General features: G+C 40.1%; 1 protein-coding gene across 1 annotated transcript in view; it reads left to right on the top strand.

Annotated features, from left to right (window-relative positions):
- Positions 1–12,656, top strand: part of PLXNB2 (plexin B2) — a 774,855-nt gene that overhangs the window by 509,030 nt on the left and 253,169 nt on the right. The window contains exons 6-7 of the mRNA XM_078679101.1: positions 7,369–7,557; positions 9,792–9,914. Of these exons, the coding sequence (XP_078535227.1) occupies positions 7,369–7,557; positions 9,792–9,914 (312 nt within the window). The remainder of the gene's footprint in view (positions 1–7,368; positions 7,558–9,791; positions 9,915–12,656) is intronic.

Here is a 12,656-nt window from a genome sequence, read left to right on the forward strand (position 1 = left end):
CATATGGAAAGAATTATTGGGAAAGACTAGAGTGTTGTGTTTGTTTACTTTGGTCTGTAATTTATTATTTATTTATTTAGAGGTTTTCTATAGCGCTAGCCAGACCCGAGGGTATCGGAGCGCTTTACAGCATAAAAACATTTATAACAAAGAAACATTTATAACAAAATACAGGACAAAGGCGTGGTAGGTTCTGCTGAGTGCCCAATGCGCCAGCATCTCCTTTGTCATGATAGGTTGCAATATCCTGATATCCTCTGGGTGGAGCTTTGAACTATTTTGCTTCTGGAGTTTTTGGTGTCAGTGCTGAATGTAATGTGTGTTTGCATATAGACTAAAGTGTATTCCATGTGTCTCCCTTAATAAGCAGTTGATCGGTCTTCCTTTAAGACTGACTACAACTAGGAGTTATGGGAATTTTTTAGCTGTTTTTACATTCCCATTAGAAGGCAGAAATATTGTACCTCAATTGAAGACAATGAATGAAATGATGGAGGCTGAATAATGGTTGGTATAGACCACCTGCCCCATCATTCTAAATGTTCTTGTTTAATTTAGCACATTCTGCCCTCTGTGGGAGAATTGTCCTAGTAGCTTTGTAGTCTTTTTGCTTTGAGCTATACCATTTTGTTAAAAGGCACATCCTTTTTTAAATTGTCTGTTGTGATAGTTTGCACCATTAATTATAGTTATTGCCCTTGACAGTGGGTTATAATGCCATAATAAACTCCCTTTAGCCATAGTCTGGGAGGTACATTAGAGACATTGGTCTGAGGTCAGTCTGGGGAATGAGCTCATAGTAATGCACTGCTTTAAGTGAATTTATTAGGCAACTTGACGTATTCTCAACTCATTGCATTTTTGGTGGTTTGCATAGACGAGGAAGTATCTAGAAATATATAAACACCGATGGCGTAGCACTTTTCTGACCTTGGAGATGTTCAGGACCTGTGATTTCAAAGTAAAAATTTGTTAGGTGGTAGTTGTAAAAAAATGTTTATTTCAGCTTTTTATTGTTCTGTTCAGCTCTTCTCACTTACCTGTCAGATTATCTTTTTGCTATATTAATGCTTTTTTGAGCAATTAGTTCCTTGGTCATAACGCAATGGTTAAGGATTGGTCACTTTGAAGTAGCTAAATCAGTCAAATACCTTTAAGTTTATATAATATAAACATTATAGTGTTAAATCCGCTAATGGCATCCAAGGTGCAGCTTGTGCTATAAAACTTTAATCAACCTAAAGGTCTAATGAAGTAGGTATTTCTTGGTCATAGTTTTGAATCCCAATGGGTTTCATTAAAGTCTCACGTCAATAGTTAATCTATTGCAAAACCTAGCTCCTGGTATTGAGAAGGATCTACCCTGTACATTGACGCTCTTGAAGCGAAGTACTGCTAGATATTCAGAAGGTGCATAAGGCACAAACAGTATATTGCGGCAGAGGACTCTGGCATTTCTGTATCACTGTGGCTTTTTTGAATAGAATTCTTTTGCAGCCTGTAGCCCGTGTCCTCTCCGTAAGGTAGACAATGCATAATTGGGTCCGATGACCCATGCAACAGTTTTGGTTGCAGTGTTAGGTATTTTCTGTAAGTGATGTACAATATTTATATTGTTATGCTAAATTGCAATGCCTTGTGGTAATAAAGCCTTTCTTATATGATTTCTATAGCTAATATATCCCTGTCTTCTATTAGAGGGCTGCTGTCTCTTGAGCAATCTTGGATAATTACAGCTGTAATGATGGTGGAGGTTTAAAGTTATCTGGAATATTTTGTACATTTTGGACTTTTCAACATCGCTCGAAGGACCTTTAATTATGATCCTGGCCTTGTTAACACTGACTTCAAGTTAAATAGCTTTCATCCACAAATGAACCACACTCAGCCCCAGAATCATGACAAAAAGCAAGTAGTTTTCCAAGTGATGTGAGGAAAAGATTGTGTCCTAAGCAGAGGTGTGAAATTCGACTCCCCTGGCTATAAGTTGTTTGTTATAATCATTGATTTTTAAAACGCAATATACAAATGAACATTGGCATAACGTCCTATTAAAAACTGCACAATAAAACATTAATTGTTCTATCTAAACATTTGACACTGAAATATTTAAACTACGATACCTTATAGACAGTTATCAACAATTCACCAGTTGCTTGGGTCTACAGCCTTACAATATTCTCTTCCAAGTAACAAATAGAAAACTGGATATATTATATGGCAGTATCTGTCTTGTTACATAGCACTACTTGTCTGTGTGCAGTCCGACCTTTCTTAGCAGGGGTTACAGCCATGGTAGAAGTGAAAAAGATCCTAATGTGCTAGATGCTTTCAATTACACCCGGGTAACCAGCGCAATTTTCTGTGGTCTCCTTTTCATGATTTACATTCCTGTGATATCGTGCAATTTAAATTTGAGAGACGGACGTAATGATTTCCAGATGCCTTTCCATGCCTAGGTAATCTTTTTGTCTCCAGTTATCCATGCAATCCTAGTGCTCGACATCGCCTCTTACATAGTGCTACCAATTTGTGTTTCACTTCCACAACCATATTTTTTGCTAGTATGTTGGGTTGAGCCCAACATTTTTAGGTCGCAGCCTACCAAGTGCAGCTGTCTGGTTTGCGAAAGACCTCTTGGGGACATTCAAAAAGCTGCCTTAGGAATGCATTTCCCCCTTTGCTTACTATTGGCTTTCTGGTTTGTTACTCACATTTTCTGGCTTTCTGTTTGCTGGCTTTATTTGCTTTAGGCTGTTCACTTTGTTCGTCCCTCCCGTTGCCTAAACCTTGCCATCTAATTCTTCCACGAACTCGCTTTTTGTACACAGGCCTTTGAATCTTGTTCTTATCTTGCCACATTTGCTGTGTGTTCAGAGATGTTGGTCAAATGTCAGTCTCTCTTGTCTGAGGGAGCTTGATTTTTACTTTTCTTTCTCTCTCCTAAGTGAGAATTTGTGACAATCCTGAGTATCCATGGAAGAGGGAGAGTATAGGAAGACTTTTCTTTTTCTAACACACAAAAAACTGTACTCGTTTTGATATATTCTGAAACAGCAGCAAACTAAGCACATTCTTTTTGTAATTCTGAAGAGTGGTGGAAACAAATATATGAATGCCATCAAAACATTTCAATACCCTAGGTGATGACATTTGCACACACATAATTTGTGTGCAGTTAAACCCGTATTTCGGTGTGGTCATTTCAATTGAAAATGTGTTATCTGTAATGCCTCTCCAATCCCTTCCATGCTATGCCACGACACTCCAATCTACTCCGTCCCAATTTACCCACCCCAGTCTGTCCCCACTGTAACCCATCTACTGGACTCCAATCTACCCAGTACACTCCACTGCAATCCAATCTGCCCTTCTCCATTATGTCCCTCCCCCCCAATCTACCCCACTTTAACCCACTCAAACCCAATCTACTCCACTCAAACCCAGTACACTCCACTGCGATCCAATCTGCCCCTCTCCAATCGGCCTCACTCCTATCTGCCCCACTCAACCCCACCCGCTCCATCTCACTCCACTCTATCCAACTCCACTTCACTCTACCCCAATCTGCCCCACTCTAACCCACTTCACTCTACCCAATCTACTCCACTCCAATCTACACCATCTAACCCAATCTGCCCCACTCCATCTCTCCCCACTCCAATCTATCCAACTCATCTGCACCCCACTCCAATCTGCTCACTCCAAACCCCCCTACTCCAACCCAATCTACCACAATCCATTCCACTCTTCCCAGCCTACCTCACTCCACTTAAATGAACTACATGCCACCCACATCTGCCAGACTCCAGACTATCCTACCCCACTCAACCCCAAACTACCTACTCCAATCTACCCCATCCAATCTGCCCCACTCCAGTCTACTCTACCCTGCTATAACGTAATCTACCCCGCTCAATCTACCCATCCTGATCTATCCCACACCCCTCTATCCAACTCCCGCTACAATCCACTCTATCCCAATCTCATTCTATCCCACTCCATTCTACCCCATTTTACTCTACCCCACTCCACCCTAATATACTCTTCTCCACGTCTGTCTACCCCACTCCAATCTACCTCACTTCAATCTGGTCTAGCTAATCCACTGCACCCCAGTCCAGTCTACCCTACTCCACCCAAGTCTACCCCACTCCAATCTACCCCAACCCATTCTGATCTACCCCACTCCACCCCAATCTACCCCATTCCAAACTACCCCAATCATTCCATTCTATCCTACTATAATCCACTTCACTCTATCCAAATCAGGTCTGCCTAATCCCACTCCAATCTGCCCTTCTATACCCCACTCTGCTCCAATCAACCCTATTCTTATCTACCCACTCTATTCTACCCCACTGTAATCCAGCCCACTCCATTATACCCTACTATAATCCACCCAATCTACCCCACTCCAGCCTACCGACTCCACTCTTCCCCAATATATCCCACTCCACTCCACACCGATCTACCATACTCCTATCTAATCTACTCCACCCCAATCTACCCCACTCCACTCTACTCCACCTTGACACCAATCACTCAAGGCCAATCTACCCCATTCCAATCTGCCCCAATCTACCCCACCCCACTATCTTTTAGCTATGCTGAGCAGCAGCCACACTGGTGTACATAATGACTAAAACACATTGCCAAAAGCTCTCGCATAGGCGAAACCTATTTGCTTCGGCAATGCATGTTTGTTATGTAGCACTTGTCATAACTTGGTTACCTTTCACAGCTTCAGTAGCTCTGTAGGACAAGTTCACACACAAACGTTGGCCTTTTTAACCATAATTCTGTCCAGTACAGTACTGGTTTTAGCAAAGCAATGTTTTTAATTGTATTGACTTCTGTTTCAATTCTCAACTGCTTGTGGGGTCTCCTGGCACCCAACAGACTGAAATCCATAAAACAAGGGTTTTCAACAATTTGTAATTTCCTTTTTTTAATGGACTCCCAATTAACTTTTATTTGGTACAGTAGATACCACTTTAGCATTCTAGGTGTCCTTCACAACCTTTAAGGAAGTCCTACTATAGCTTTTCTGAAAGTGTTCATTATTTCCGGAATTTGCTTCATGTGTGTGGTACAGGTATACATTTGAGTTGGTTCCAGGTACTTGTATTGGTAAACCTAAATTCGTCTCTCGCTCCAGAGTTTAGCCATAATTTTATACATACGTTTTAACCTGGCTCTACTCCTTTCTGTCATTACATTAATCTTAGCCTCATTTATGGTCAACTCCTTTTGTGTAAAACATTCTCAAAGACTATCAAACACCTTAAAGGTTAGTCAACTTGAGAACTACCTTCATCTGCAGATTATAAAATGGGAACGTTTGTCCTTTAGTTTTTCGTAAAGTTTTAGATTGTTCAAGTATGCTTGTACGTCATTCGGAAACAGGCTAAATAGCACAGTTCTAATGTTAGTAGTGTTATTAGCAGGAACCCAAGTAAGTACATAGGTACAGCCCAGAGTTTAGTACAATTGATGTAATTGGACATCACTTCCAAGTTAATAAAATAAAATTGGTGTGGATTTTCTTGATCCATATTTTACCTGAATCTTCAACATCCTTCAGCATTAATCAAAAGCACGTATCTCTCTGGAACCCAGTTTGGCAACTATTCAGCACTCTTCTGTTCAACCTCCCAAAAAATGTTGCTGGTCGAATCCTAACCGGATTGCAGGCAGTAGGTTACACAGCATTCTTTCCCTTTAAAAAAAAACCCAATGTGTAATAAGCCAGCTGTATAAACTTATAATTAATGATGCGCAAGTGGCTGCTGGAGATCACCAGCAAAACTTCCTCATTTCCAGTTATTTCCATCCCCTCCGCCCAGCTAAACTGACCCTGTATATGTGGCCTCCTCGGTATAATTTGGAAATCAATGGTTTAGTAGAAGTTGCTGTTTGTAATGTGTGGTATTTTATCTGTATTTCTGAAACATTAAGGGATCTCTAACCTACTCGGTGCTAAACAGCTATATTCCTTGTTGTAGCTGTCATGGTTGCTCATAATTATCAAGATTATGGCTTGGTTCATCTACATTTGTAGATTGAGGAATAAACCTTAGCGTTCACTTTTGACAATGTCCTATTCTGATGTGGCTGGCTGTTCATTAGTCCTACCTTTGATAGCCTGTCCTAGAGTTGCAAATGGATGTTCAACAGGGGTGGCAATAAAAGGTGACCAGGTGGTACCACACAGTTGGCTAGCGCAACGTCTGCCTCGTATGACTTCATACAGACATGCAGCATTCCAATTTATCTAAAGGAGAAACATAGTGCGGTAGTTGATGAACCAATTAACAAGTCCGTTTTAACGGGATGTCAGATGTGTTTGACAAGTCGAGCATCACAGGTGAGCCCTAGCCCACCTCCCTCTTCAGATTTTCTCGGACATCAATAAGAGAAGTTTCAGTGGCTTTACAGAAGCCCTATTAACAAACTTCAACTTCTTGGCACCTGTTTCTCTGTATTTGCACCTTTCTGTTTGGTTACAGTTTTTAATATTATAAGCAAAGAAAGATCTTTGTTCTAGGCCTTGAGCCTACTGGCTCAAGAGTTTGGAATAACGACCAAATCCAGGCTTGGGTTTGATGCCTTGGGACTCACGCCTATGAACAGTAACTGTTACAATTGTGACTTTAATGGCAGAGAAGTGTTGTCTTTTCAGTATTGCGTGTGATATAATCTCCCTTGCAAGTAGAGATTTTAAAGTAGTGTGTTTCCAGTCTTTTCCTAAAATACTGGCTTTAACTCAAATAAAGTTAGTACAGCTTTCCACGGAAGCTGAGGTATTTGCCACAGTGGACATTGGATATTTGCTTCAAGTAGAGTGCTGGAAGCTTTGTGCGACTTGAATTTGCAGGTCGAGTTTTATTATTTTTAGAATAAAATATGTTTTGTCAAAAAGCTGCATTCTGTATACTTTTATTGATGCTAATACTAATTCATTCCTTAATACACCATAATTTAACATTAAGTGTGAAGTAAACCATTTCATAGCCTAATCCTCAAGTTTATAAACATTTTCGTTCGAAATTTGTAATCTCCTCGTCTAAAAGTTTGGACACCTATTTAAATAAAAATTGCAGAACATAACACCTTTTCGATCATTAGAGGTTCAACCTGCAAATATTCACACTTGCTAGAGTGGCAAACAGTTAGGATATCCACTATGAATACTGGGGGCAACCAAACTTGATTGCAATTGAAAGAAAACCCGGAAAAAAGAAACACCTATTTAATGATACATGTTAAATGAATTCCTTGGTATTAAATTGACACTCTCAGATGGTACAATTTACGGGTTTCTTGCTAATATGTGCTGTTCTCTTGTTTTTTTTCTTCTTCAAGAAGCCTGATGCAGCCTCGGTGTACCCATGTGGTTCTGAACATCTGCCGTACCCTCTCGAATGCCAAGAAGGAGTGGCCGTGAGTCCTTTGTTGAGCAGCACCAGCACTATTTACACCACAGTCGCAGTAGCTGTGGAGAATGGACACACAGTAGCTTTTTTGGGTACCTCAAATGGTGCTATTGTTAAGGTAAATCTTGGCATGTGTGTACTTTGTTCTTGTGCAGCTGGGGTGCGCAATGGAGCGCTGTACATTTGTGGGGGTGTTGGGAGATGGTGCAAGATTGTTTGCATCACCTGAGGATTTAAGTTTTGAATTACGCAATGTGTCACATTTCACATCATTTCATTTATAGGCACAGGAAGATTAAATTATTTTCTCAGCATCACGCAATTGACAGTTTGGTGCGGAGGTCGGGTTTCAAATCTAGGGCCCCAGGTTACTAAGTCAGCATTTAAGCCATTAGACCGCATCTTCTCTTGAGCGAGACTATAATGGGAGACTTTTTTCCAGATGTTTTATTTTGTTTTAAGTTGTGTCTCGGAGAATGTAGCATTGCTGACTTTCTTTTCTGGGATTGACTTTATTACTTTACAAGATGCATGTGTTCAGCAACGCTAAATTAAACTTATTTATTTAGTTTACCCTTTTGACACACATTCTAACTAAAATATCACCTTCCCATAGAAGGGGAGCTCCATTAGGCAATGGTACTAAAACTTATGAAGGAAAATGTGAATTACTTTGAAAGGAGCCTTATAAAATATACAACATGGTGCTACTAACATTTCCAATTTAATTTACCTCAAACATATTCTTCCTTCAGACATTAATAGATGAATTCATATTGCAAACCCAAAATCTGTGCAAGATACACAAGCCGTATATATTTTAAACCACATTTTGTACAGCACCTTTGGCAGGATGATACCCAGCTTCAAGTGCAGATTGGAAACGAGTGCTTTCATGTACTTATGCATTAAACTGGGACCCTTAGTCTCCCTTTGAGTGTTGGATGCGCTGCTGTGATTGAAATTCTGTTTTCTTCAGGCGCGCAACTCCAATAATGGAATGGCCTGTGGTTGAAATCAGGCAGCTGAAATAATATGCTCCTCAACCAGCTTAGAGTAATAGCCAGCACGGACATTACGAAGCGATGTAGACTGGAGCAAACACACCTAACAGTGCTGACTGGTATCCATTATACATGCACACATGTTAAGAAAACAAGGGCCTGAGAAGGGAACCTGCACTCTATGCTTGTAAAGTTCTTGGTGCCTCTTGTGAGGTTGTGTTCATGTGAAAATATCCTCTCACTACCATTCTGACAAGCAGCAAAGTCTGCTGCTTGCACCTGCTTTGCGGAGAGGATGAGCATGCCAGAAGTTTGTGGCCGTCCCACACCCTATCCTCCCCCTCCACAGAAGCCATATGCCACTACGATGGTCAGTAGTTCTATGGCTTATGTTATCAGCCCAGTTTAGTATGCAGTATCAACTAACTGCCTGAACTGTCCTCGTCAGATGCACACTTACCTCAACCCAGCACCTTTTTACTTCCATGTGCTGGAGGCCATACATTTTGGGATTGGAAACTTATGCAAAAAAACAGCAGATCTTGATAGCCTTAATCTAACCCATTAAAACTTAAAAACATGATCACTGTTGTTCATGTTTGCAATTATGAAAACACAAGAAAAAGGCCTTAGAGTTCAGGTGACCAAAAAGTATGGGGCCTTCACCATCGGTTACCTTCCTTTGTTCACTAGACTCTGCTTAGATGACAGTCTAGTTCTCCTACATCCTGTCCTCTTCTACAACATGTCACTGGTTTGTGCAATTGTTTACAGGCGGGCTCTGTTAGGCTTTGGCTTTATAGTTTATAAATTGCAACAGACTTATTTTCATTTAATTAAGTGAAAGGTAGCATGGCCAACAAGATTACTCATGCTAAAAAACACTATATTGCTAATGTGAACAGGGGAGATGGCATGCCTCAAGGTAATCTTCCTGTTGCTTGTGAGTAACTACAAGGAATAAACCCTTTTGAGATATTGTGAACGAATTTCTACTTTGGGCAAAAAGTTGAGAGGGTCGTAGATAGCAACCTGTACAGATAGTTAAGGCGTTTGTGTGAGTGTTTTTCAAAATACGTCCTAACAAATTTGCACTGCTGAAGCAACAATCCACTTTATCGGTCAGTCATGCAGCACAGTACATAATTCCTGCACCCACTTATTAGAAATGTATGATAACTGTAGAGCTCTATTTTCAGGGTGCATACTTTGAGTTGTAATTAAATGCTTTGCTTTAAGCAGTGATGTTCCTCAGCAAGCAAGATGTGTTTTTTCATTCCTCAAGTTCTTTTAGTTTTAATATAATTATGAATGCACTTCTAACCATGATCGTTTTTCTTTTCTGTAGGCATTCTTGTCTGAAACACCAAATGAGTACAAGGCAATAGATTTTGATGCAATTGCTCCAGTAAGGAATGAGCTTGTGCTTGATGCTACGAACGACCATCTGTATGTGATGATTAAAAAAAAGGTACAGTGATATTGTCTTGTAGTTTTAGTTCAAAAGCTACTAAGAAATGTGTGTTGCTCACCTCTGCATATTTTCAACATATAGATTTTGGTTTTACACTTTATTTAGCTCGCTCAAACGTTTGACAGGTATATTCACTTCATAGGGATCATGTTTGTTTTTACAACATTGGTCGGTCAACCAAAACAAACAAGCCAACAGCATTCCTATGACCATACTATAATATAGTTGCCAAGAGATTCTCCGGTATTATCTCTGTTGGGCTTACAGATGCAGTTGGTTGGACTAACTGATAGTAGAAAGAGTGAAAGAGGTTACCGGATGTGCCTGAGAAGACTTCCAGTGGCAGGGGTCTGTTCTGAAAATGGAGGTCAATGAGTTAATTGCTATAAGCTTTAGTATCACAAGTGCCCACAAGATGTTTGAGATTGTTGAAGGTACTACCAATAATCGTGCATTATCGAGTATGTTGCTATACATGTGTGGGTGGATTTGTGTGATATGCATTTATTTCTAAGCTGTATTTGGGATGCCACTGGGATCAATACACTGTGGCTGGGAAGTGGCCCCAGTGCCTCAGTACCAAGACTAGTCTACAATCTGTTTGGCAATCAGATTCCCAAAAACATGTAATCGCCCAGGAAGTAGTCTCAACACCAGACTAAAATTATTTTCTGAGTAATCAGGAACTTAATTTCAGTTGGTAAATGGAGAAACCTGGACAGTGAGATTTGCTGATGTGTGAGAAGTAAAACGGCAAAGGGGGCACTGCTACCACCCTTGAAAACGTTCTTACGCTGAATGAGATTGGAGGAAACATTTGTGAAGAGGAACATCAACTTTAAATATTGAGCCTCCAAGCCCATCAGCAGGAACATTTAATCACTTGGGGAAACCCAGATGATTAATCATTTCTGGTCCTTTGGTCTCTTAATTTGGAGGTACAATTAGATATGCTCACTTATTCGATAGGGAAGAGGGTGTTGATTCTGAGAAGGTCGCTGATAGCGGGCACACATCTTGACCGCAATGGGTGAGGAGAGCTTGCATTCAAGTCAGCAGTCCTACTCTTGCACGCTACATGGATGAACTTCCAAGGGCATAGCTGTAACACTCTGCCCAAGGAAACCACATCATTCTGCCAGGATACTTTAATAAAATCTGAGGAGCCAGAGGCCATACCAACACAACCATAACTCACCCAGGGCAGCAGTGAAGCAGGTTTCCAAGAAGTGTGATAGACACAAGTAAAATGCTCTTGATTCACAAATAAAATACTAGTGCTAAATTGTGTGTTGGTGGGATCTACATGATATATATATATATACTACCATGCTATAAAGGGCAGGCATGTAAAGTGAAGTAGGTAACAGGATGGAGTTGTCATTGAGTAGTCAAGTACAGACTGATTTAAAAAAAAAGGCTTTACTCTCATTCTAAAGTGGTTTTGATAGCTCATTGGACGCATGCATCCTCTGAAGGAATCTGTCTTTTTACCTAATTGTCACAGTTGGAATCTTGATAGGTCCAATGTGCCTTGCATCTTTTGGAGGTTGTAACTTGCCACGTACAAATACATTTTTTATTCACAAAATAAAACCATGTTGTTCAAAATAGTTAATTGTCAATTGGTTCGCAACATGTCGATCGAATTGTTATCATTGACAACCAGTCGGTCTGAGCCTTTTAGTAACATTCCAACAACTGTTTATCAATGATGCGTAGCCGCACCACCTCTCAGCTACCTTCTTGCCTCCTACAGTGTTAAGACACTTTTGAATGGCTGTACAATTCAAATAGTTGTGAAACTTTTCTTATTTCGAAAACAGGAGCAAAGTGGTATAATTTTAACGCAGTACTGGTACAGAGGATTGATTAGAACGGATTTTGTTTGCTCGTGATACTCTGTGGGCCATTTGAAGAATAACCCCAAAGAATTTAATGGGAAAAAGGAGAGTAATGTTCTAATCATGAAGGAGTTCTAGCTCAGTTTACTGTTGAAAAGAGATTAGATTTCAAAGACACTTAAGGCAGAGGGCAGTAGAGTGGGTATCACAAGCTAACCGCAAATATGTTTTGTATTAAAGATGCAAAATTGGCCAGTTATAGTTCAATGTAAGCCAAATGCTTTGAAACAGGTTACGTTTTAGAGACCGTGGGAAAGGACTTTAGTAGAAATTGACAAAATGCCAACAGTAAGCAATCCTGGACCTTTATGATTTAAAGACACTTTAATGTGGTTTGAGTGTCTTCTTAGTTGAACCTTAGCTTCTCATCAGAAAATCTTAGAAACAGTCACAAAAATAGGGCTTTGTTGAGGACTGTTTATCAGGGAACGTTATTTACATAGTTATGAGATGATCCCACAAACATTTGGAATTGCATTTAATTTTTCATCTTCTTGATTGCCTCACTAAAGCTTTCTAAAATCCCAATTAAAAGCCTCAAAAATTAGACTGCAACTGAAGTACCCTTTTCGTGCTCATATCAAAAATCTCCCTAAAATGTGCATCAGAAAAATTCCCAAAAAGCATGATTTGCCTGTAAGATATAAATGCGGAAAGTAACTAAACCTCCCCCTCCATCACACTGTTACCAGATGACTCGTAATTTGTTTTCAAATAATGTAGAATTTGACATATGAAATCATGGCTACTTTCACCAAAACCAACACGTACCATCCTACAGCTTCGGCTATAAAGGTCACCAAAAAGCTTAGAGTGTCTTATCCTTTCTCTCAGA

Source organism: Lissotriton helveticus, chromosome 1_1 (assembly GCF_964261635.1).
Source record: "Lissotriton helveticus chromosome 1_1, aLisHel1.1, whole genome shotgun sequence".
Lineage (NCBI taxonomy): Eukaryota > Metazoa > Chordata > Amphibia > Caudata > Salamandridae > Lissotriton > Lissotriton helveticus.